General features: G+C 44.6%; 1 protein-coding gene across 4 annotated transcripts in view; it reads left to right on the plus strand.

The window, feature by feature from the left end:
* The window catches only part of MALT1 (MALT1 paracaspase), a 31,482-nt gene extending 13,923 nt beyond the window's left edge, over positions 1-17,559 (plus strand). For all 4 annotated transcript variants that reach the window (XM_048931579.1, XM_048931580.1, XM_048931581.1 and 1 more), the window contains 8 exons: positions 929-1,132; positions 6,734-6,911; positions 8,600-8,674; positions 9,464-9,591; positions 11,522-11,671; positions 12,327-12,484; positions 13,262-13,387; positions 14,480-17,559. In XM_048931579.1, the coding sequence (XP_048787536.1) occupies positions 929-1,132; positions 6,734-6,911; positions 8,600-8,674; positions 9,464-9,591; positions 11,522-11,671; positions 12,327-12,484; positions 13,262-13,387; positions 14,480-14,941 (1,481 nt within the window). In that variant the 3' untranslated portion in view covers positions 14,942-17,559. The remainder of the gene's footprint in view (positions 1-928; positions 1,133-6,733; positions 6,912-8,599; positions 8,675-9,463; positions 9,592-11,521; positions 11,672-12,326; positions 12,485-13,261; positions 13,388-14,479) is intronic.
* The last annotated feature ends 6,282 nt before the right edge of the window (positions 17,560-23,841 follow it).

Consider the following 23,841-nt stretch of genomic DNA (forward strand, 5'->3'; position numbering starts at 1 on the left):
AAAATGTTAAAGGCAAGGTCAGGGATCTTGGTAAAGATAGTGAAATGTTAAATGTTGAGGCAGTGGACAGAGACCTTCTGTCAGTGTGGGGTTGCTGACACAGGCAGGTTTGGGGAATGCATGATTCCATTTGCCACTGGAGCAGTTAGGCAGTAATTCCTACTGAAGGATAGGAGCAACAGACAAAACAGAGGAAAAATACCTTGCTTTGAATAAATTATTCTTACATCTGAGCCAGTGCAATGTTTTTCTTTCATTGGCTGCACTGTTTCTCAGGATGTAAGTACTTCTGACTTCACTAAAATCAGAGGAAGGACCTTAGACAAACCTTAACAAACAGAAGAAAGACTTCTGATGCTTGACCTTAATAAAGCTTAGTTAAAGCTTCTGCTTAAGTAAAAGCTTCTACTTAAACACACTATATTGTAGAGAGATGTAAATATAGGAGATGGAGATGTGAAAGTGCTCTTTTTTTTGTGTGGTGTTCTGTTTTGTGGTTTTGTTCTTAAGAAAAGCGAGAAGATTTATTTTGAGGGGCAGGAATTATAAGTGGCCGTAGCTTTAGCAACTTGCCATAAAGACATGCATGTTCATTCTATTCTTGTATGAGGGAGTTCAGTGACTGTGCTGTCATGAGTTGTGAAAGCAAGACAGCCTTAGTGACTTGACCCATGCCTTGACAGATGGCCCAGTCTTAGCTGCATCGCAGCTCAGGTACGTTGACTGTCAGAACATGCTGGAATGTTTCTTTGGTTTTTGGATGAGAATGAGTTTGGTTGTATAGCTGACACAGGATGACTTTCAAATATTGTTCCTCAAGTGAGACTGGATGTTATTTTTGCTTTGGAAGAAATTAAATTTAAAGGTGTTGAACCCAGGGAATGCATTAAATGTGCTGTTGTTTTACTTTTTTTCTTTGTTTTTACAGCAACAGACAAGGTGGCTCTGTTAATAGGAAATATGAGCTACTGGAATCACCCCCAGCTCAAGGCCCCAATGGTGGATGTCTATGAACTGACCAATTTGCTAAGACAGTTGGATTTCAAAGTTGTTTCTTTGCTGGATCTTACTGAGTCTGAGATGCGAAATGCGGTGGACGAATTTTTACTTCTACTAGACAGAGGAGTATATGGTGAGAGCCTGTGGGATTCTTTCTGAATACTTCAATCATTTGTGATATAAAGTACACAAACATTAGCTATCTACTTCTGCCAGTTCCAAGCATGTAACAGCAAAACAAACTTCATTGTACTTAACTTTTCACACTCTGCTTACATGCTAAACACGAGCATTTCCTTTGACTTGGGTTAAAAACATTACTGTTACTCTATTATTGGAAAGATTGAATCTTTGATCTTCTTTCTTTAACCACACCTAAAACTGCAGTGTACTGTTGTGTTTATCTGCCAGCAGCTGCTGCATCTGCTGAGTGTATTTGACAATGTGGTGTGCAGAAAATGCACATTTATACCAAGTTATTAGCACTGCTTTAGTAATCTTTTAAGCAAGAGTGGTCTGTTGTGTCTTTTTTACTGGACTGTTGTGGTAAAGAGCTCATAGCAGAATACAAAATTAGAGAATGCTAACATAGTCTGTGGTGCTCTCAGGAGATCTCTAAAGCACCTTCTTACACATCTCCTCTGTCCTCCTTCCCCCTTTCCTGTGTCTGCAAGTTGCTTTTTCCATTAAAGTTAACCAACCTCTTGCATGTCAGGCTGCATTTGCTCTGGTAAGGTGGGGAGCAGACCTAAGTAGAGCATGCAGTATGTTCTGAGCTTGCTTTTGGAACTCTTCTGTTCATCTCCTGTCTTTCTACTGGCTGTCTGCAGAATACTCTTTCCTTATGGATTTCCGTCCTTCTGAAGCTCTGTGGGAGGGGCTGCTGTGCTCTTAGTCCTCACTCAGAAGATCTTTAAAGAACAGAGGAAGAGGTGCTTTTCTCTGCCTCAGCAGTAAGCTGCATTCTGATCCCAGGTGTGTTGGGGTAGGGAGGGTGGGGAGGGAGAGCATCTTAAGCCCCCTTCTTTTTCTGCCAAGTGTTCAGGTTAAGTACAAATCCTTGTTGTGAATTGCAGTTCCTTTCAGTTGGCGTGATACTGGTCTGGCAACCATGGATTTCTTTGTGAAGTCCTTCACAAGGCATGAAAAAGCTCTGCTGACCTGAATTTCTTCTTCAAAAAGCAAACTGAAAAAAAGTTTTTCTTTAGAAACAGAGTTTATTTCTCTTGTTTATGGGCTTTAAAGAAATAAAACAGAGAAGAATTCATATTATCATTTCTAGAATATACCTCCCATAAGGAAAGGCCTTAACTGAGAAACTGATGAGCTACAGACTTCAGGTCTGTAATTTCTGCAGTTGTGAATAATAAAGGACTTTATGACTGACTAACCAGTCAAGTCTGGTATTGTTGCCACTACTGATATGCACTGAATCTTAGATTATTTGGTAAGAAAAAGAATATCTGGATAAGCCTGACTTGGAGAGGCAGAACCTGCTGACTGGCACTGGGAGGATGTGGTGGAATTGATCCACTGAGCAAAATGCCTTTGTCTCAGCTGGAAAAGGCCAAGAATGGCCTGGCTTGGAGAATTAGAATATATATATATCTATCTTTTTCTTTTGCTTTGAGGAGCTTGTTGCTGACTGCCTCTGTCATTATTTTTATGAAAGCTGACTGCATGGCTGTTGAAATTCTTTAGAACAGAGGCCGGGAAGCTCACCCAATTGCATTGTTTAAATTGCAGAGTTTTCTGTGGTAATGTCCAGCCAAGGAAACGTTATTCAATTCTTTTTTGGAACACAAGGTCAGAGTATCTCTGACTTTTTTAAAATGGTGTGTTACCTGATGCTCTGTGGAGAACTGGCTGATCTGACATTTGGGCATTTATCTCAGAGCCAAGACACGCATGACGTGAAGCCTAATTATGGCAGTAAGGTTCAGCAGACTTTCTGGTAGCAGTTTTCTTGGTTTGTTCCCTGGGAAACAGATGTGCTTGTGTGTCTGGGTGAGTTTTTAGATTTTTGCACCTTTTCAGTTTTTTTCTATAGTTTCTGACGTGCACTGAGAAGATAAAGTACTGAAAGACTTGAATGAGTTTCTCACCAGCACAATATGAAAGCCCTTACAAGCCGTGTTTTTGTTTTTCTCCCAGCAGGATGATATTTCAAAAAGGAAAGCAGAGCATTCTTTCAGTAATGTCTGGCAGTAGCTACGCTGATTTAAATGGTGGCTTTATTCTTTCTGTATAGTGTCAATTAATGTCTTAAAGCATATAAAAGATGCAGCCAGTCACAAATAGATAATGATTTATTGCATTTTAAGTGGGCATCACTCCAAACGGAGGCATAGCAGCAACTCCTGTTTAGTCCTTGTTACACATGCTCCTAATGCCTAATGTGACACTGTGTAATTGCTGCTTACTGCCAGGAAAGTGGCATTTCAGACATTGCTCCTTGAGAGCAGGACTTGTAAACAACGTGATGGTGATGGTCTCCTCTTGTGCTTTGGTTCATATGGTGTTAAACGTGACGTGCAATTAGTGTTCTGTTCCGCAGGGGATAAAGACATAGACCTGTGTGTTTCACAGGATAAAAATAGTTTGACTTTTTTCTTTTAAAAAAAAAAAAAAAAAGAAAAAGAAGCTGCCAGTACCACTTAAATGCTGACGTCTGAAGAATCCGAGCCTACTTAAAATTGTTGTGCCCAAGTGTCTAACGAGGCTTCCAAATATGTTTATTCTACGCATGCAAAGATTTATTTCTGACCTTGTGCTCAACGTATTAACTGTTGCAGGTACTTAGCAAAAAGGTGCCACACAATCATCTACTTATGGATGAAAATAGAAGTAGTTATTTCTGATATATTTCTGTTTGTTGAGGAAATGCACTACAAATTCTGTTCCTGCCCTTCCCAGAGCTTCTCCTGCAGCAAAAAGGTAGCGTGCATCTCTGTGCATTCAGTTCAAGCTGCAGCAGGCTGAAAGTCATGGCACTTCTGCTTACCTGACTTTGAGTCTGGGTAGCACTAAACAATGTCTTCTGTGCAAAGGGTGTTGAGGATAGCTGTCTGAAAACTGGCAGTGTAAATGGCATTAACCTGTGGTGCATTATAGAGGTGGGTTCTAGTGTTCCTATTCTGGCATAGGACCTACAGGGATGGAGCTGGGGCTGCTGCAAAAGGCTGAGGGCAGCTGGAAATGAGCAGTTGGTCAGTGGCTGTATAGATGCTGCATGGCAGAGCTTTGGGTGATGCTCCCACGAGATGGGTTGAGTCTGACTGCAACCATAGAGTTGGATGGAGCTGGAGATGATTCTTCTTTTCCAGACATTTCCTTTTTCTGGTGTGTGGCTGCCTGTGCGCACTGTCATTTACCTCTGCACTCCTGGTGGGGGACGGTGGACTTCAGGTTTGCCCTCATTTAGCATCATCTCTGTGGCACGTTGAAGAAGGTAACAGCGGTGAGGAATGATGCTTTCAAGTCAGCATCTAGACTTCATTGCTTCCTGCATAGTGTCTTAAAATGTTCCATACCCATAGTGTCACTTTCTAATTGATTGATCCATCAAATGAAAGTAAGTTCTTTGTTCCATTGTTGGGAAGCAAAGCTGTGCAATGAGAGGGCAGTGGGAGTGTGAACAGATGTTCTGTTTTAACATAGATCCAACTCATTCATTTGATGATTTTGATTTGATTACTTGAGAGGTGTCACCTTCATTTTTTTTCTGCCTCTCTTTCTGCCTTAGCGTAGCTTCATCAGCCCAGCCTTGTGAAAGTGAAACCTCTTTCAGTCGGTCCGATTACGTATTTAACTGGAAGTAAATTTTAGGACATTCCATTTGCTTCAGATCTGATGCAGAATTATGCCCTCGGCACTTCATTTTTAACTCTTCTGAAAGAAATCCTTAAGGATGTTGTAAAGAATCCAATAACGCCGTGGTCATTTGTTTAGGTTTTAATCACACGCTTAAAATTCTGTGCCCTTCAGACATTCACCTTCTAATCGAGTCAGGCTGTTGTCATTTTCCAAGACCCTGTCGGATGAATAACAGCGTGGCTTTTGAAGTGAAGCCCCTGGCCCTGGAGCTTACCTTGTATGCACTTGCTGGCTGCTTATCTCGACTATGCATGTTTCCCATAAAAAGAAATTGAGCACTGCTGACTGAATGGAGCAGTTAGCAAGGTCTTGGCATAGTTGTTAATGACTTGAGCAGAGAACCTAGGGCTCAGTTTGAAGGGATAGAGTTATCTGGTGGTATTCCTTTACAGAATGGGCAGGGCCGTGTGACACAAGTGCTTGCTTTTGCTGTTGCTACCTGTAATGGAAAAGGGAAGCATGTAGCATTTCTACATGAAGCATTCTGTCACAAGCTGACAAATATTTTTAGTACATTAGGGCAAAGCTTGTTTCTACTGGATATTGAAGTTTTATTACAATACAACTAATTTCACAGCTGCTTTTAGTAAAAATAGAGGCATAAGAAGAACGCATCTCCAGTTAACATGAGTTACAGGTATTTCTGCTGACTTGGGTTCAGCTGCAGCACTGTTTGCTAGTTGAAGATCTGAGCCAATGAAAAGCCTTAGAAAGCAAATTATTAAACAAGAAGAGCACTGGGAACAGACCATAGGAAAATTCCTTCAGATCGTTCTGGTATCGACTGGTAACAGTTGGCAGAAGTTGTTAATGCTGAGATTGTCTAATTTTACCACAAGTTGCTGCATTGTTAGTATCTGACATTTTAGTTCGTATGTGTAAAATCTGAGCCCTGGCTTGTAGCCCCCTTTCCCTAATTAAGAAAAGCTTCTCTTCACATCTGTGATATATTTTCTTTACATGGAGCTGTTCATGCATTTTGAAGGCTGTAAATCATGAACTGTGGCAGACTTGCATTCATCTTCATGAGTTAATAAACTGGATAATTTGTTGTGCTTAGGTAAGCGTGTAAAGAATTTTTTTAGTAGTCGTACATGAATCATGGATCATGAAACTGTAAAGAGAGATAATGTCATCAACTAAAAACGGGCTGCTGGTAGTGCAGTGACACTGATGTGCTCTGGAATCCTACCAAATGTCATCATGGAATATTTTCTTCCCTGCTAAATAAGTATTTTTTGTCACTCCCAAAGCACTGTTACAGTGTAAGAGAAGCGTTTCTCTGTTTGCAGGGTTAATAGTAAGATTAAAAAACAAAAAGTTTTAAAAGGGAGAGCATCTTTTACAGAATTAGAAAAAATCCAGCTAGTCTCTCCATGGTTATCTTCTGTGTGCAGTGATTTCCTACACAAAGCTTTGTATTTGCACATGTGGATAAGCCATTTACAGTTGGCACAGTTCCTCGTATCTATCTGAGTTATATATAGTAGATAACATTATTTCTGTTAGAGGTCATAATTCTACTTGAAGCACTTGAAGAGTATTTAGCTGTCTTTTTGTGACTGATATAAATTTATAATGGATTCTGTTTCATGAGTGCAGATATTTTAATTGTTGTCTGCTCGTTGTGAAGCTGACTTTGCCCTTTTTTTTTCCTCCTCTTCTTCACTTCTTCCCTATCTTAATAAAGCATATCAGTACCAGGAGCACTGCTTGGAGTAGCTTGAAGGATCTCAAGCTCCCACAGACACTTAATGTGGGGATGGAGCATGAAGTTTTTGACCACCTTAAAATTGATGGCAATGCTCCAGTGTATCTTGAGCTGGTGTTTTCAGCCGCTTCTGTTTTGCTCTCTCAGGTTTGCTGTACTATGCTGGCCATGGCTATGAAAACTATGGGAACAGTTTCATGGTTCCTATTGATGCTCCAAATCCCTACCGATCTGCAAACTGTCTGTGCGTGCAGAACATCCTCAAACTAATGCAGGAAAAAGAGACAGGACTCAATGTGTTCCTACTGGATATGTGTCGGAAAAGGTACGGTGGTCTTGAGGGGATGCTGGACTTCAGGCTGGGGAGGGATCTTTAATCTGTTCTGTGTATTTATTGCATCTGAACATTCGTGGTTCTGAAAAATCACAGCCTGCCCCTGAGCTCTTCTAAAGTCAATAGAATTACTTTGCCTTTGGCCTTGGACAGATCTATGAAGCTGGTGATTAGAGTTTCCACTTCCATATGCGGATACTTGCTTCCTGATGTGAATGAAATTATTCTTTTCCTTTTTTTCCACTTCAGTTTAAAATTTTTAAAGTGTGAGTGGTTATTAAGATAAAAGTGAAATTAGGTCTCTTAAAGAAGAAAAACGCCCCTTTCCCCCTGCATTGTTAACCTTTATCATCATAGAAAGGAAGGAGAATCCACAACCAAACATATGTGGTTAGAACTTGATGATGATACTTGGAGTCCCCTTCCAACCCAAGCCATTCTATGATTCTGTGTCTATTTGACAGAAGGGCTCAAGTGGTCATTTTAGAACTCTTAAGAGGCATGGATCTTGTGCTGGAATGTTTTATCTTCATTTAGAATTTAAATATCAACTAGTTCATGGATTTTTTTTTTGTCTAAACAAACACGTCAAGAGAATATTATGCTCCAATAAATTTACACTTGAAATTAGCTCTTCAGTCATCACTTCTTAAAACTGATCTCTGTGGGATGTTTCATAATTGGAAATTGCTAGTGCTTGAATGTTTGTAGAGCCTCTAAACTTCACCACTGATGAAATGCCAGTGAATCACAGAATCACAGAATGGCCCGGGTTGGAAGGGACCTCAAGGATCACGAAGCTCCAAGCCCCCTGCTGCATTCAGGGCCACCAACCTCCACATTTCATAGCAGCCCAGGCTGCCCAGGGCCCCATCCAACCTGGCCTTGAACACCTCCAGGGATGGACGGGGCATCACAGCCTCTCTGGGCAGCTGTTCCAGCACCTCACCACTCTCATAGCAAAGAACTTCCCCTGACATCCAGCCTCAATCTTCCCTCCCTCAACTTCAAACCACTTCCCCTTGTCCTGCTGTTATCTCCCCTTTCCAAGAGCTGATTCCCCCGTGCTGTTTGTAGGCTCCCTTTAGGTACTGAAGGGCTGCAATGAAGTCACCCGGCGCTGTGCATCCGCTACCGCAGAGGCTGCAATTGAGTGCAGGCCGCTGTCAAAGCCTGAACTCGGTACAGCTGCCTCGTACCCAACTTCAAACCATTCTTCAAACTTCAAACTTCAACTTAAAACCATTCCCCCATTTCCCAGTGGCCCATTTCAGCTTCACAGTCTGCTATGAAATGTGAAAATACTGCTATATAAGCCTCCTATTAACTCTAAGATGTGTTTTGAAAAAGAGCATTCATATAGTTTCTCTTGTTACATAAAAAGCCTTGTTATTGGAAGCCATTTCTGCAAAGATTGTAACTAAACTTGATATTGCTAACGCTTTGTGCCCATCACCCTGACAGGAGATGTTGAACTGTCTCTTCACACTGTCTTCACAAAGAGTGCTAATGGTCCTGATGTTTGTCATTAGCTGTCAGGATTAATTCTAGAATCGTAGGAGAAAAAAAGTACTGTTTATAAACTGTAGTGCTTTAATATTTTGAACAGCTGTTGTGGTGGTTATTATTATGTTAATTCTCAAATCATTCTTCTTATGTTTTTGTGTGTTTTGTTGCAGAAATGAATACGATGATACAATCCTCATCCTAGATGCTCTGAAGGTTACTGCCAACATTGTTTTTGGATATGCCACGTAAGGAAATCTTTCTCCCACTAGGCCACAGAGATTTTGAAGTCAGGAGGCTATAGCTAATCTTTTATGGAAAATACCAACTATCACGTTAAGAGACCAGTAATTTATATTGGTATCCTCAGACTTTCTTTTTGACTTCATTCTTCAAACCATTACACACTTTGATTGTGGGATTGCATCCCTGTATTTATTGTTCTCATTCAGATACAAGGTAATGCTGTAAGAAAACTGCATTCAGCAAAACTGAAACTGCTGGGCTTCTTTATAATGGCTACTTGCAGAAATGTAAGAATCTCTACTAAGTTGCATTTAGTTAAATTTATGCAAAAATGTGAGAGAGATTAATCAGTTTTTGGAAGAGTGGCATGCAGATTGTCCCATGCTTTTCTTGCTTTCCTTCTAGATATAAGTAACAGTTACACTTGGATTGAAATTATTTGAAGAGTTTACTCATACAGCAATCTGTGTAACCTCTCTGTATTAGTTTTCAAGTCATGTACAAAAGCTGTTGAATGGAAATAGCCAAGAGCTTTAGTGAAGAAATCTAAGCTTCTCACACCAGCAGTTCAGGATCACCTTTGGTCTGTGGTTTGGTTATGAGTAAAGTCTTGCCAGGATGAGTTGTTTGCAAATGAAAATGAAAAGCAGGTTGTCATTAGACACAAGCTGGTTTTCAAGTGAGAGGGTTTCTTTCATCCATTCCCAAATAACTTCACCTCTTTTGTCTTCACGTTGATCTTAGTCATATGGCTGCTGCAGTAGTTTTTCTTTTCTTACTGGTGATTTCAGGTGCCAAGGAGCAGAAGCTTTTGAAATTCAGCAGTTGGGATTGGCCAATGGAATCTTCATGAAGTTCTTGAAGGAGCGTTTGCTGGAGGACAAGAAGATCACAGTGCTGCTTGATGAAGTTGCTGAAGGTGAATTGCAGCTTACTACAGCAACCATCTTCTCGGCCTGCCTGATTGAATGCTTCTTTGCTTAACTGTGATTCTTCTCATGGCAGATGTGTTACATTACTTCAAGCTATTTCATGTGTCATTGTTACAGTGACAGCTTTTAACAAGCAACAGGTGCTACCAAAGATCATGGTATTATACAGGGATTTGAGCTTCTTCAGTACGGTGACAAATTAATTTTATATTCTGCTTCCTAGTGAACCTTCTTTGTTCTGGGTCTTCTTCATGGAGCAGTGAATCATATGTCCATAAAAATTATTCCAGTACTGCTTTTCCTGCTGGTTGCTCACTAGCTGCTGTATTCAGGCTCAGATTCACTAAGCTACCAGTCCTGAAATTCACTGTTTTGAATCAGATGCCAATATTTTTCCTTTCCTATATCTGTCTTGTGTCCCGGGGTATTCTGTTAATGTTTTTTGGGGAAAAAAGAAACGCCTTATCCACCCATCAAAACATCAATAGTGCCTCTGACTGTTATCCCACATTCTCTTCTCGTCAGTCTCTGCATTAAAGAGTAGAACAAATAACCACTTACATTTTTAATTGCCACAGACCAACGAGTTCTTCAACTAGGATAAAATGCTTACAGATACATACATAGAGTGAACAAATATCCAAAAGTGTTCTCACCCTCATCCCCTCTGGCATTGGGTTTTCTCAAGAGGGCTAATATTCCCTGTGATTCCTTTTTGTAATTTCTGCTCAGTGCTCCCACATTAGAATACGACACACAATTCTGCCAACACCCGTTTTTCCTAAATCCCATCTCTCTTACTGCATAGCCTGTGCTGTTAGGGTAGTGTCACATGCTGTAGGTATCCTGACTTCTGACCTATTACTTACCTCGTGCTTGAGCTAGAGTGAAGGACTTATCCCTCACAGGGGAGAGCATGAAGGCAGCTTCTGTTGGGGCTTAGCATGGAAGTCTGTCCCAGCAAGGAGATAGGAGGGTGAGAAGGGAGAGGCAAGACAGAAGGCAGACGTTTCCTAAGAAATGGAACTGGCAGCCTCTAAGAGATCTGAGAGCAGACTGAACAAAATACAGGTACAGCATGTAGTGTACAGCGTGCCGTGCTCCAGCTGCTCGAGAGTTCCATCTCATCAAAAGAAGAGTGCCTGCATTGCCCAAAAGCAGTGCCAGACAACCATGCTTCAGTCAGCTTTGTGTGCATTTGGCAGCGTGAGTGAAAATTACGTCAGGCAACAGGACAACCAGTGTGAGTGTTACCAGATATCAGGGGTTAGAGGTACGTTGGTGTACATGTGGAAAAGTTCCAAAGGCTTGTTGACATTAAAAGGTTCTGCATGTACAGGCTGAACGGTGCACAGCATCAAGGCCTGCCTTTTCCAGCTCTGCCTGACAGTGATTAGATTCGGAGGTGTGTGAGAGGTTGGGAGGGGACAAAACCAGGCAGATGACCCAAGCTAGCCAAAGAGACACTCCATACCTTACAGATAGGCTTGGCAATACAAAGCCAAGAAGGTGTTTAGGAAGACAGCTGTCTTTTGCTCAGCAACTGGCTGAGCATTGGTCTGCCTAGGGGTGGTGATGTGTGAGTGCGTTTGCATCACCTGTTTTGTTTTTCTTCCTCTTGTTCTACTTCTCCTTTCTTTATTCTTCTTTTTTTTTAATCCTGACTCTCAAGTTTTCTTTCTTTTACTCTTCCTTTCCTCACCCTGTCCCACCAGGGCTGTGTGCTGCTTAGCTCCTTTCTGGGTTTAACCCACAACACCTCATGAACAAAAAACTGAGAAATGAATACTTCTGAAACAGCAAGGTGACTTGGAAATTCTTACACTGTTGTATCTGTAGCAGCCACACAACACTGCAGTGGTGTAGTTAAACTTCAGCAGCAGTGATTTTGATAGAAATATTACATCTTGTTTTTAGATATGGGCAAGTGTCACCTCACCAAAGGCAAGCAAGCTTTGGAGATCCGCAGCAGTTTGTCTGAGAAAAGGGCATTATCTGATCCCATTCAACAAACCATGTCTTCTGCAGAGTCCATGGCAAGGAACCTACAGTGGGCCAAAGCTCATGGTATAGTATGATTTACCTGTAGGTGAAACTACTTGAATTATAGAAATTGCATACTGGGGTGCTAGGTCACTTGAAATAAACAGCTCCTTCAAAAATAAGAGGAGGTACATCCTTGATTATCTCTAGTCCCTGAAGTGCAGTTCAGAATAGAAATTGAAGAAATGCACATTCATATCTTAATTTTCACTAGTGTGTTCAGATCTTGGAAACTTCTGCTGTGTTTGAATGTGTTCTGCTGTCACATTCAAACTTTCTTATAAAGTCATAGCTGTGCCTTATAGGATATTTCACTGACACTGGCTAGTTTGATTGAATATACATAAAAACAAATTCCTAGGTCCATAAGCTGTATCATAGCTGTGTTGATTGTGGTCTTGCTAGTTGCACAAAGATCAGAAAGAAACTTGTGTAGCATAAGTTGAAAAATCAGCTCTGTATGGTGTCTGTTACTTTCTGGTAGTGCACCTAGCAAATAGCTGCTGCCTGGTTAGCTTCTAAGAGCTGCTTCAGTGTGAAGACGTGAGTGATAAGTAGAGGGAATGCAGGAGGCAAGATCTACATGTGTCTGACAATGCTTCCTAATATTTCAGAAGAATAACAAATAGAAAAATGTATATCTTTATTGAGAAGATAATTATGTGTTGCTTGTTTGCAGAGCTTCCGGAAAGCATGTATCTTGAATTCAAATGCGGCGTCCAGATTCAGCTGGGGTTTGCAGCAGAGTTCTCCAATGTCATGATAATCTACACACGAATAGTAAAGAAGCCACCTGAGATAGCTGTTTGCAGAGCCTGCGTTACAGACTTCCCACTTGTAAGTGCTTCCTGAACAGGACTCGATGATCTCCCTGCACTGAGGCTGAGAACTGTCCGTATCAAGTGCACCTTTTGTAACTGCTGCCTACAAACAGGAGGGGAGTCAACTCTTGGAAAGGGTCGATAATGGCAGGACAAAGGGAAATGGCTTCAAGTTGAAGGAGGGAAGATGAGGTTGGATGTCAGGGGGAAGTTCTTTCCTATCAGGTTGTCTAGTGTGAAGTCGTTCATTTAACTTAAAGAGTGATTATCAGTAGCTCTATTTTGGACGTGGGACACATCTACCTTACAGTGGACTTCCTAGAATTTAGTTTTTCAGTTACTTCCACCTGGTGATCTTTCTGCTTCCATCAGCATTACTCATCTCACTGCAGTAAGGCAGAGGCTAAGAGTGAAACTGGAAGTTCCTCAGGAGCGGAAAACCTGGAAAGAAAACCTAGCAGAAAACAGGGTTTTCTCGATTAAAAATACAATATTTGAATTAATGTGCATGATAAATACATGTCTCTGTAGCCCACAGAGTTAGTGGTATGGTACTGCAGCAAATTCAGAAGGAATTGTCAGCGTAGGGAGAGTAACCTAAGCAATTTCTGTGACTAACAGCAGTTTCAGCAGCTTTTGCAAGTAATCCAGTATTGGCCTTTTTCTTTCCTTTTAAAAAGCACGTGCTTTATTTAAAAAATAAACAAAAAAACCCAACCACTTTACTCCCAGCTGCTTAATGATCCACAAATTCTGTACCTTCGTCTGAGCTCTGCTCTCTTTCTTGCAATAGGACCTGGATGTGGATCCTAAAGAAGCCAACAAAGGAACTCCTGAGGAAACTGGAAGCTATTTAGTTTCAAAGGACCTTCCCAAACACTGCCTCTACACCAGGCTAAGTTCTCTGCAAAAGCTAAAGGTTAATATGAATTGTTCCTTACAGTAGTATAAACTAATCATGTTAACTTTGCAGTTCTGCTGAGCTCATTGTGTATTGTTTGCATGATAAGAAACATATTCTGGAGATGTACAGAATTTATTATTAGATCTAAATCCTAGATTCTTAGAAGGGAAAATGGTGACTAGCAATGTTTTAGGGACTTCACTATCGTAGCTGAAAAACAGAAGAGAATCAGTGCATATGCAGTCCTGATATCACTGTGCAAGCCACTTTGTATTTTCTAGGCAAATACTGAGCTCTGACAAGGTGGTTATTTTTGTGAACACCATCTCATGCACATTATGGAGATGCTCCTAGGCCTTGTAGAACAGTAAGAATGTGACCTGAAACACAGCAGCATCTCACAGTGTCCTTAGAAGGAGATGAAAACGTTGCATACTTTGATTCCAAGCTGTATTCTTGGACACGTAATTTTTGAAAGCTTATGGTAGCTTATGGTAGGTCATTAGCCCTTAGAACTGCGACAGTAATCCTGTCACAGAATCACAGAATGGCCCAGGTTGGAAGGGACCTCAAGGATCACGAAGCTCCAACCCCCTGCCACACGCAGGGCCACCAACCTGCACATTTCATAGCAGCCCAGGCTGCCCAGGGCCCCATCCAACCTGGCCTTGAACACCTCCAGGGATGGACGGGGCATCACAGCCTCTCTGGGCAGCCTGTTGTAGGATAGAAGCAGCTAATGTCTTTCATGTGGCTCAAAGAGGACAATGGTAGCAGTACTAAGAAGACTAAGAGAAGTGTGTCAGGGGTAGGAGATCTCTGAGTATGTCTCACAGCTTCTGTGGGCGGAAGTTGAGTTTGCAGGAAGAGTTTTATGACGAGTAGAGGCTCCTTTTTGCAATCCCACTGAGTTCTTGAGGATATTAACAGCATCATTCAGAGCCTCCACCTTTCATGTGTTAGCTGATGTGGTTACCAGCCTTGCCTAATATGTCTTCAGCTCCTGAAAGAGTTAGTCTTCTCCTTCAGTAGGCTCTTGAAATGTTTCCTGTGTTGTTCTTTGGGGAAGAAGTATCACCTTTTTTCCTCTTCTTGTACTTTTTATAGGAACACTTGATCTTCACTGTTTGCTTGCACTATGAGTATCCAGGAATAGAAGACACAATGGATGAAAGAAAGGAAGTTAATGTTGGGAAGCCCCTCATTGCTAAATTGGGCCTCCACCACAGATTCAGAAATAACTGTCTCCAGACCTGTTGTGTGGCTAATAATCTTTTTCACAGTCCAGCAGAATCAAGCCCTGTGGTAACTAAATACTACTTCCCTAGTCGCTGCCAACCAAATTCCTGCCCAGGGGCTTACCATCCAAACTGTACTTGCCCAGGCAGCACTGGACATCTAGAGGCATGTTCTTGCAACGGGACTTCAAGAATGTTAGCTTCGAGACATGAAGTCCAGAATTACTCATCCCCTGCAGAAAAGAGCAACGTGCCAATAGAGACCACTGATGATACTGTTGAGCTGGAATTCCTCCTGTCCGATAGCCTCAGCTTATCCAAGCAGCAGTAGCTGTGATGTCTTCAGCAAAGATCCTTTTTTCCGTTCTGAACAGGAGATCCTCCACACTGCTTGCTCGAATTCTGGACTTTGGAGATTTGGGGATACAGGGCCTGGGGGATGTAGAGTTGGTAGTGGGAGTGAGGCTGTGTCTTGTGTCGGTTCATATTGCTCTCAGGGAAAAAATTCCACATCCGAGGAAGCAAAACTGGACTGATAGATTTAGGAAAGAAAAGGCATAGTTTTTGGTTTTGGTCCTACCATTCAAGATTTGAAAAGTGGGGAGAAAAAAATCCAAGCTCCTCAGATTCCTACTGCATGATTCAGCAGACAAGAAAGTAAAGAACACAGGCAGTCGTGAGTCTCTGGGAGGAAGCTTCCCATCTGTGTTAGAGAATGCATAGAAGCCAGGTTCTGGTGACAGAGTTTCTCTTGAAGGTAAAGCCTTGGATCTTCCCAGCTGCTGCTTCTGTACCTACCAGGGTTATAAGATTTACTGTAAGTGAGTGCCTTTTAAATAAATAAACAGTTTTTAGAGAGGAAATGCTTGTTCTCTGCAAACAAGCAAACAAAAAACATGCCTCGCTGTCAGAGGAAAAAGATGTCGATAGACGTAAGCAGGGAACTGATTTTCCATTTTCTCTATGATTTAATGTGATTAAAGAAATTCATTAACCCCAAAATGATAAATAATACCTTTCCCTTCAGTTTTTCAGTATCCAGAGGCTTTTTACATACCGCATTAGAACGAGGTTTTGTGTTTTAACATGTTAGAACGACCTCCTGCTGGTTGTATGAGGTGACACACAGAAATCCAAAGCAGAGCTTTCACACAAGTGAACAAGTGTGGTGTTTTGATGTTCTGGTGTTAGGGATTGTCTCCTTCAAGCTTCAGTTTCTTTCCTTCCTTGTGTATTTATTAGGATCAGTCCCTGACATTTCAGCCTTCTGGATCTGGCTCATGATCAGCTGTTACCGCACTCTGCATTCTGCCCACGTCTCACAGAAATCAGATGTCAGGCTGTGCAAGGAAAACAAAACAAGGATGGAAAGAGGAATTGAGTAAATAAACTAGCCATTTATTATTTTGGGGGGGAGGGTACTGGATTACAAATAGTCAGAGGGAGAAAAGCTCACAGGTTGATACCAGGGCGCATTGTTCTTGTTGCGATGCTCTTCCGTGAGCCACAAGGTTTTTGCTGATTGCATTTCTGCAAGGCTGGTCTTTTCCTGTCCTGGAAGAACACTAAATGTGAGCTGAAAAAGTGCCTGTTCCTAGCGAGCAAAGTACTGCATAAGTAACCAAGCAGCAAAATGTGCTGAGATACAAAAATGAATGGGTGAAATGGCTGAGAGCTTTGGGCTCTCGGTTACAGGGCGGTGAGCCTGGAGAGAAGCCATTGCTTCCTTGTGCTGATTGAAACAAGCAAGCAAAACCCAAACAGCCTGCTCAGTTTTCCAGGCTGAAAGAACTCATGTTCTTTCAAGCTGAGAAGATAAAGAAGTCTAAGCCAAGAACCCAAGATGGTGATTCCAGCATGTCCAAACGCAGCAAATGAAGCTCCTCCACAGTGTGCAAGTGTGGGATGCTGGCTTCGTGGCAGGGCCTGAGCTGTCGTGTATTGCCCTGCAGCCTCCACATGTGTGTGTTCCCTTTGGAGCTTAATGATGGAGTTCAGTTCTCTAGACCAGATGTCAAAAAGAAGCTTCTAAGTCTCATGGCCTCACGGTGTCACTAAGCAGAAGGCAGCTGGCCCTGTACTGAAAGGCAAGGGAGCTGCTCCCGTGTGGTCTGCTATTCCTGCATCCACCAAAGAGGGCAGAAGGAACCCTCTTCAGTGCTGAGGTTTTTTGATCGGCACTCAGGAGAAGACGGTTCTGCTGCTGAACTATTTTGCATATTCAGATTCAGGTTTGCTCAAAAAAGACTTTAATTTTTTTTTTTATTATTATTATTTTACTTTGCTGTGTGTATCAGGAGTCACCAACAGCAGACCAGGCTGCCAGAGCCACATCCAGCCTGGCCTTGAATGCCTCCAGGGATGAAGGCATCCACAGCCTCCTTGGGCAACCTGTTCCATCATTAAATAATCTTTGTTTTCTTAGACAAATTAAGTAGGTACCCTAAAAAAAAAGTTGAATATTCTCACTGATGTAATGGGCAAAGCAATTTAAACCTTCATTTGAGCACAGAGCCTTCCGTGGTCCCAGCAATCCCAGCAGAGTGTGAGCAGCACTGCTGGCCAGGTCTGCTCATCTCATCTGTGCTGCCAGGTGGGTGTGCATACCTGTAAATTAACGTGGTCATCTCCAAAACGACAGCTGTACTGAACTGATCTGTATATGAGCTTCTGATTTCTCCTTTGGAGAACAGGGAAATATTTATTGATGACTGAGATGCACTGTGCATTAATTATCCTATGCAGTATGCAGCTGGCCTATAGGTTAAAATTACAGCTCGATGAATGTCCCAGTACTGTAATATTATTTGGTACTTTGTCACCATTTTCTACTTTGTATGAGAACTTTGTTTCTTACTCCTGAAATAAACTGTTGCTCACAAGGTATCTGTGCAGGTGCAGCTGCTGTTTTCTCCTGCTCCTAGTTCAAAAAAACAACACTGCATTAGAACAGCATGCAGCAGAATTAGTTCCCTTAACAAGAAGGGTAGATAACTGCAAGCTTCAACCAGAGGTGAACTCACCTGCACCCTGTCCTGGGTGGGTTTCTCTCACACAAGGCTTCCCTCCCAGTTCCAGCCACGTTCTGAACACGTCCTCAAGAAATGCAGAGGGAATCCAACTATGAAAGCTGGCTGCCTGTATTTGCACGTTTGTTTGCAGGAGAGCTCTGCTCCTCGTGGCACAGGAGGGCGTCCAGGAGCAGCAGTGCTGTGTGCAGCAGCAGTGTCCCAGCATGGTGAGCAGCCAGCACTGCAGCACAGCACTCTGTGTCCCTGCCTGCAGAAAGCTGCACCAGCTCAGGTTGGTTTCCAGCCTGGTGTGTGATCTGGTGCTGCTGTCTGTCCCCCCACACAGGACGTGATCAGAGCCAAAGGTGCTTGAAATAAACTATTAGAACGTGGTAAAGAGAAGGTCATGAACTGTAGGGATGGGAAGGAGTCAAAATGGCTGTAGGGTCTGTGGCAGAGATCTCTACCATTTGAGCCCTGCTGAATCACAGAATCACAGCATGGCCTGGGCTGCAAAGGAGCACAGTGCTCATCCAGCTCCAACCCCCTGCTGTGTGCAGGTTGCCAACCAGCAGCCCAGGCTGCCCAGAGCCACATCCAGCCTGGCCTTGAATGCCTGCAGGGCTGGGGCATCCACAGCCTCCTTGGGCAACCTGTGCCAGTGCCTCACTGCCCTCTGCTGAAGAAAGGAGTGGTGGTCAAAGGGAATTTCCTTGCCTTCATCACCATTAGGACGCACTCCAGGTCTTCCGGTCAGTGGCGCTGAGGGCAAAACATCCCTGATGCTGAAGGACGAATGCAGGAGGTGAGCATTTCCTTTGGCTGGACTTAACAGTGAAGGAGGACTAAACCTGCTGAAGCTGCCTCTGGTCGTGGTGCCCTCTCTGAACTAAAGCCCTGGGTTTTGTTCTTCTTTCTTCCTGGAAGCTGAATGGTGTGAGCATATCTATTTCAGGCTCGAACTGCCTGCTGAGTTAACTCAGCGGCTGCTTTACCCACAGCTGCGTGTTGTTGTGTTTTTGTGTTACTGATTTACAGCAGTCGTTTATCTCTTGGTAGCTGAACGTATTTGGAAGTTGGGTTTGAAGGCAGCCCAGATGGGCGCGAGCCATTCTCAGGTTTGTCTGGCAAAGGGAAAGTTCACGCTCTTTGGAAAGGCCAGCGCTCTTTTTCTGTTTTCCCTCCCCACTCTGCACCGAGAGAAGCTGATTATAATGCAAGAAGCCATTGCTACTGAAGCACCAAACTTCTGCAAGTGACCCCGCTTACATCAAAGGAGAGAAACGGGAGCAGGAGAGACCGGCGAACAGCGCTTTCCAAAATCGACTCCTCGGCATTCGTTTGGTCTCCGGCGTTTTGAGCCCCGTGCGCTGCGCAGGGCTGCGGCCGCAGGAGGCAGAGCTGGCGCACCGTGCTGAGCCGCGCCGAACGACCGACGGAGAGCAGCAGAGCGCTGCTCCCTGGTGAGCATCTTCTTCTCTTCTGTCCGCCTGTTTTCTTCTCTCTCTTCCCCACGCTGCGTGAGTTCTCAGAGCGTTTCTCCTTCACAGCGCTCCTGAATAGCGCTGTGAAACTGGGATGCTGTTGATACGGATCTCCTAGCTATCACCTCAGTGAAACAGCTTTGTACATCGAGCGTCCTCAAACTGCCTCATTTTGGCCACAAAAGACATCTGCCCTGCGCGACGCTCCCCTGTCAGGGCAAGGTTCGCGGTGTGTAGGTGTTACTTTTGCTCGTGCATCATCCATTTTCAGCTAATTAATACCTCGGCAGCTCTGAAGTCTCGGGGCTCATCCAGACGTGTCGTATCACAGCCACCAGGGAAATCTTGGCATCGCTCCTCCCTCGTCACAGAATCTCATTTCAGCGAGATCTGCTCACCGATAGGAACGTGTGAGCTGTGGGAGGGGGCTGGGAGTTCGCTTGTTTCTTTAGCTTTGTTTGTTTGTGTATGGTTGCAGCAATCACAGCTGTCTAGGAGCGGATTCAGAGCACACTCACGTTACGAAACTAAATGCTTACTAAATTTCTAAGGCACCACTGCTGCAATTCAGTCCTACCAGGCTTATTTTAGCAGCTGATAAGAGCTGCTGTCTCCCATCACTGTTGTTGGCGTTCACAGGGAGCATGAGCTCACTGTTCGTGCATTGCCACAGCAACACCCCGCATGTGCCTCCATCACTCAGAAGCGTTGCAGCAGGGGCAGGAGTAAAAGACTGGGACTGCCTCATCCGTATTTTCAGACATAAATAATTTCAGGTGTTTCGTCAGCGCTCCACTTTTGTTTTTCAAGGGTCGCTTGAAATTCCCACGGCAATTCTTCACAGTGCAGAACAGCACACCATCCAACAGCCCAGATGTGTTTCCTGGGCTCTCTGGCGATGGGGCTGGGTTGAGAGGCTTTATTTCATCGCTCCACACATCAGGCAGCTCCACTTTCTGGCACCCTATCCTGCTGTCTCCCAATGGGGCGCACATCAGCACGTCATCTTGCGGTCCATCAGCTGGAGATCCCCCTTTGCCTGACCTCCAAGGAGCCGGAGCTGCTCGCAGCTGCTCCTCTCTGAATGTCCTTTTTCAGTGCTCACGGTATTTAATCTTGTCCCCAGGGCTGTTCTCCGTTCATTTCCTGCCTTCATGCCTGCCTTTGCTCTACTCCTTTCTTTCCCCTTCTCTTCAGTGCCAGGAGTATCGGAGATTCTGCCCCCCAGGATCAGCTGGGGATGTGCAGCACTGTTTGAAAAGTGCTCTGAGTTTGTTGGAAAGTACCAAACGAGGGTGGGTTTTCTTGTTTGCTTTCTCTAAGACTCACTGCTGTCTTTCAAGGAAGTGCAGCGTACCCATGAGATGATGACTTGTTCGCTCTCAAATTTTTGTGGGTTTTGCTTTATGCCCACCTTAGAGACGGACAGAAAATTCCTTCACATCCAGCAGTGAGAAGAAACCATGTTTTATGCAACACTAAGTTGTCATCTCTGGCCATAATGGAAACATTTTAATCAGAAAATAGCTGTGCTGTGTGCCAGGACACTTACCTGTCCCGGCAGGGGGAGAACTGCAGCTGTTTGCACCTTGCATTGCAACCACAGCTGTGATTTGCTGGGTGAAGGTGAGCTGAGTTTGGCAGCACGTAAATCTGAGGTAGGACTCCCATTGGACACTGTAGCAGAAGACATTTCTGTTGTACCATCTTCACCCCCCGACGTGTTAAAACACACTTTTCTCTGATGAGATGCATGGAAGCAAATTATTTGCACGCTGTGTTTCTGAATCCATAGCACCGGGTTGTGCTGTGTTGCACGAACTCTGCCATACCATGAGAGAGCATTATGAGAAAGGAACAGTCACTGCGCTGTGCTGGTACTGAGTGCTATGGTGTGCCCTGTTCTGCTGGGATTGCTGCTGCAGAGTGTTCTTCAGGAACATGAGGTGGTCCTCCTCGTGTCTAAGAAACGTGAACCAGTATTTCTGGTTGTCCCCCTGCACTCTGCATGCACTGCCAGCCAAACGCTCCAGGGCAATTAACTGCTCCCCAGATCTTCCAGGGGAGATGTGGCTGTTGTAGGAGGAGTGAAGATTTCTGACAGTAAAAAAGAAATAATCTTTCTTTGTCCTGAAAAGCAGACAGAGAGCTGTGCAGCTCAGGTTGGGAACTGTGGCTTTGGGATGAGAGCTCATGGTCCAGCACAGCCCCCGTGCTGGCTGGTGGCATTCTGCTCCACAGCTGAGCTCAGTGCTCCTGTCTGTGCACCACACAGAGCAGGGTGATGGTGGCTGTGCTTCCCTGAGTGGCATGGACAGGTATACATTTTTGGGGTAAGGAATTGGCTGAGGGCCGTGCCCAGCAGACAGTGGTTGATGGAGCTCAGTCCAGCTGGCGACCTGTTACAGGTGGCGTCCCTCAGGGCTCGGTACTGGGGCCCATCTTGTTTAATGTCTTTATTGAATGACCTAGATGAGGGCATTGAGTGCACCCTCAGTAAGTTTGCGGATGACACCAAGCTGGAAGGTGGTATGGATCTGTCTGAGGGCAGGGAGGCCCTGCAGAGGGATCTGGATAAGCTGGATTGCTGGGCTGAGGTGAACGGGATGAGGTTCAACAAGGCCAGATGTCAGGTCCTGCATTTGGGCACAGCAACCCCATGCAGCGCTATGGGCTTGGGGATGAGTGGCTGTGAGTGTGAAGAGGAAAGGGACCTGGGGGTGTTGGTTGATGCTCGGCTGAACAGGAGCCCACAGTGTGCCCAAGTGGCCAAGAGGGCCAGCGGCATCCTGGCCTGCATTAGGAATGGCCAGCAGGAGCAGGGAGGTGAGCATCCCCTGTACTCAGCTCTGGTGTGGCTGCACCTTGTGTGTTGTGTTCAGTTTTGGGCTCCTCAGTGCAGGAAAGATGCTGAGGCCCTGCAGTGTGTGCAGAGAAGGGCAGCGAAATGGTGAGGGGTGTGGAGCACAGGGCTGATGAGGAGCTGAGGGAGCTGGGATCGTTCAGGGTGAGAAGAGGAGCTCAGGGGAGACCTCACTGCACTCTGCAACCTCCTGAAGGGAGGCTGAGATGAGGAGGGGTTTGGCCTCTTCTCCCTGGCAACAAACAGGACCCAAGGAAATGGGCACAGGCTGTTCCAGAGGAAGTTCAGGTTAGACATAACAAGAACTGTTTCTCTCAGTGGTCAGGCACTGCAATGGCTGCACAGGGAGGTGGTGGAGTCGCCGTTCCCAGCAGTGTTCAAGAGGCATCTGGATGAGGAGCTGGAGATGTGGCTTAGTGCTTGTGGTAGCAATGGTGATGGGAAGGCAGTTGGATTAGGTGATCTTGCAGGTCGTTTCCAACCTTGTGATCCCATGATTCTACGATCAGGGCCGCACTCTGCTGTGTGCTGTCGCTGTGCTGGCTGCAATAAAGGCAGGCGGTGCTGCTTCCCTTCGCCGTTGTCGGCGATGCTGCCTAGAAAAAAGCTGCTTCGAACTTCTCCGTCAGCAGCAACCTGCGCACAGATGGTGCTGTGCTGCCTCTCCTGGGGAGATTGCTGCTGTACAGGAGCGGGCTGAGGAGAGCAGGGCTGCGGTTCTCAACAGCTGAAGGAGAGGAAAAGCTGCCAGAGCGCTGTGCTGAAGGGCTCAGGCATGGCAGCCTGCAGGAAGACTGCAAAGGCTGAATTGGTTTTGTCCCGTACTGCTCGGCAGGAACCAAAATTGCTGGGTGATGTTAGAGGTACCAGCCTCTCGCTGTGAGTACCCACTGAAATTGAACTCGGGGCTCTCAGGGGCCATCGCCAGCGAGAAGGCATGCAGCACTAACGTGCAAACTGTTCTCTGCCATCCTCCTTTGAAGGGACACTAACAGAAGGACACTGACATCACATTTACAACTCACAGCAGCCCCTTCCCTCCCGACCCAACGAGAGGAAGCGTGCTGTGAGTGCCCTGGGGCGCATTGGTGCTGCGCCTCCGCCACATGCCCTGCACCTCATGGCAGCAGCAGGCAGCCCTCCTCCTCCTCCTCCTCACACAGATAACCAAACACCTTCATTAAACTGTTTGCTCGGTGAAGGCTGCTTCCAAAACTGCAAAGCGCTGTTGAGAAACAAATGTTTTCCTTTCTGAACAGAATGCAGCAGGAAAGGAGAAAAAGTCCTATTGTGTTCCTGGAGATTGCCACGAGAAGCAACTGCCCTTCCTCAACTAATTCTGCCTCAAGTAATTCTTCTTTTAGACTCGTGAGCTTTTCTCTCTGCAGTGTTTTCTGATATCTCGGTGCCAGTCAGTTGTTGCAGTGAAGTTAACGCACAACAGCTATTTCAAGAATCGCATTAGTAGTCTTTTGCAAATACAAATGCTACTGAGTCATCAGTAGCAGCAACTTCTCAAGTTAGCAGATGGTGGCCCTATAAGAAAACATGTTTTCATACCTTACTCCGCAATTTATTCCCAGACTGAACAAAGATAGCCAGGTAGTGGCATCTGTCAATGTCATATTTCCCGTTAAACTCCATCTGCCTGCAAGATCTGAAGGTGTCTGAGCTATAGTAGATAGAAGGCACAGAGAGGGTAATTAGAATTCCAGCGTATCACAAACTAGAATTGGTTTTATTTATGTAAGACGGACATTTTTGGAGAGCTCTGAGCAGTTGACTTTGCTGCTGGGATTATTATTTGTATGCATGTGGTGCAAAATGTAAATTTTTGCCTTATCTGAAGCCAAGCCATTTCTTGCACACCGAG

Source organism: Lagopus muta, chromosome Z (assembly GCF_023343835.1).
Source record: "Lagopus muta isolate bLagMut1 chromosome Z, bLagMut1 primary, whole genome shotgun sequence".
NCBI classification, from domain to species: Eukaryota; Metazoa; Chordata; class Aves; order Galliformes; family Phasianidae; genus Lagopus; species Lagopus muta.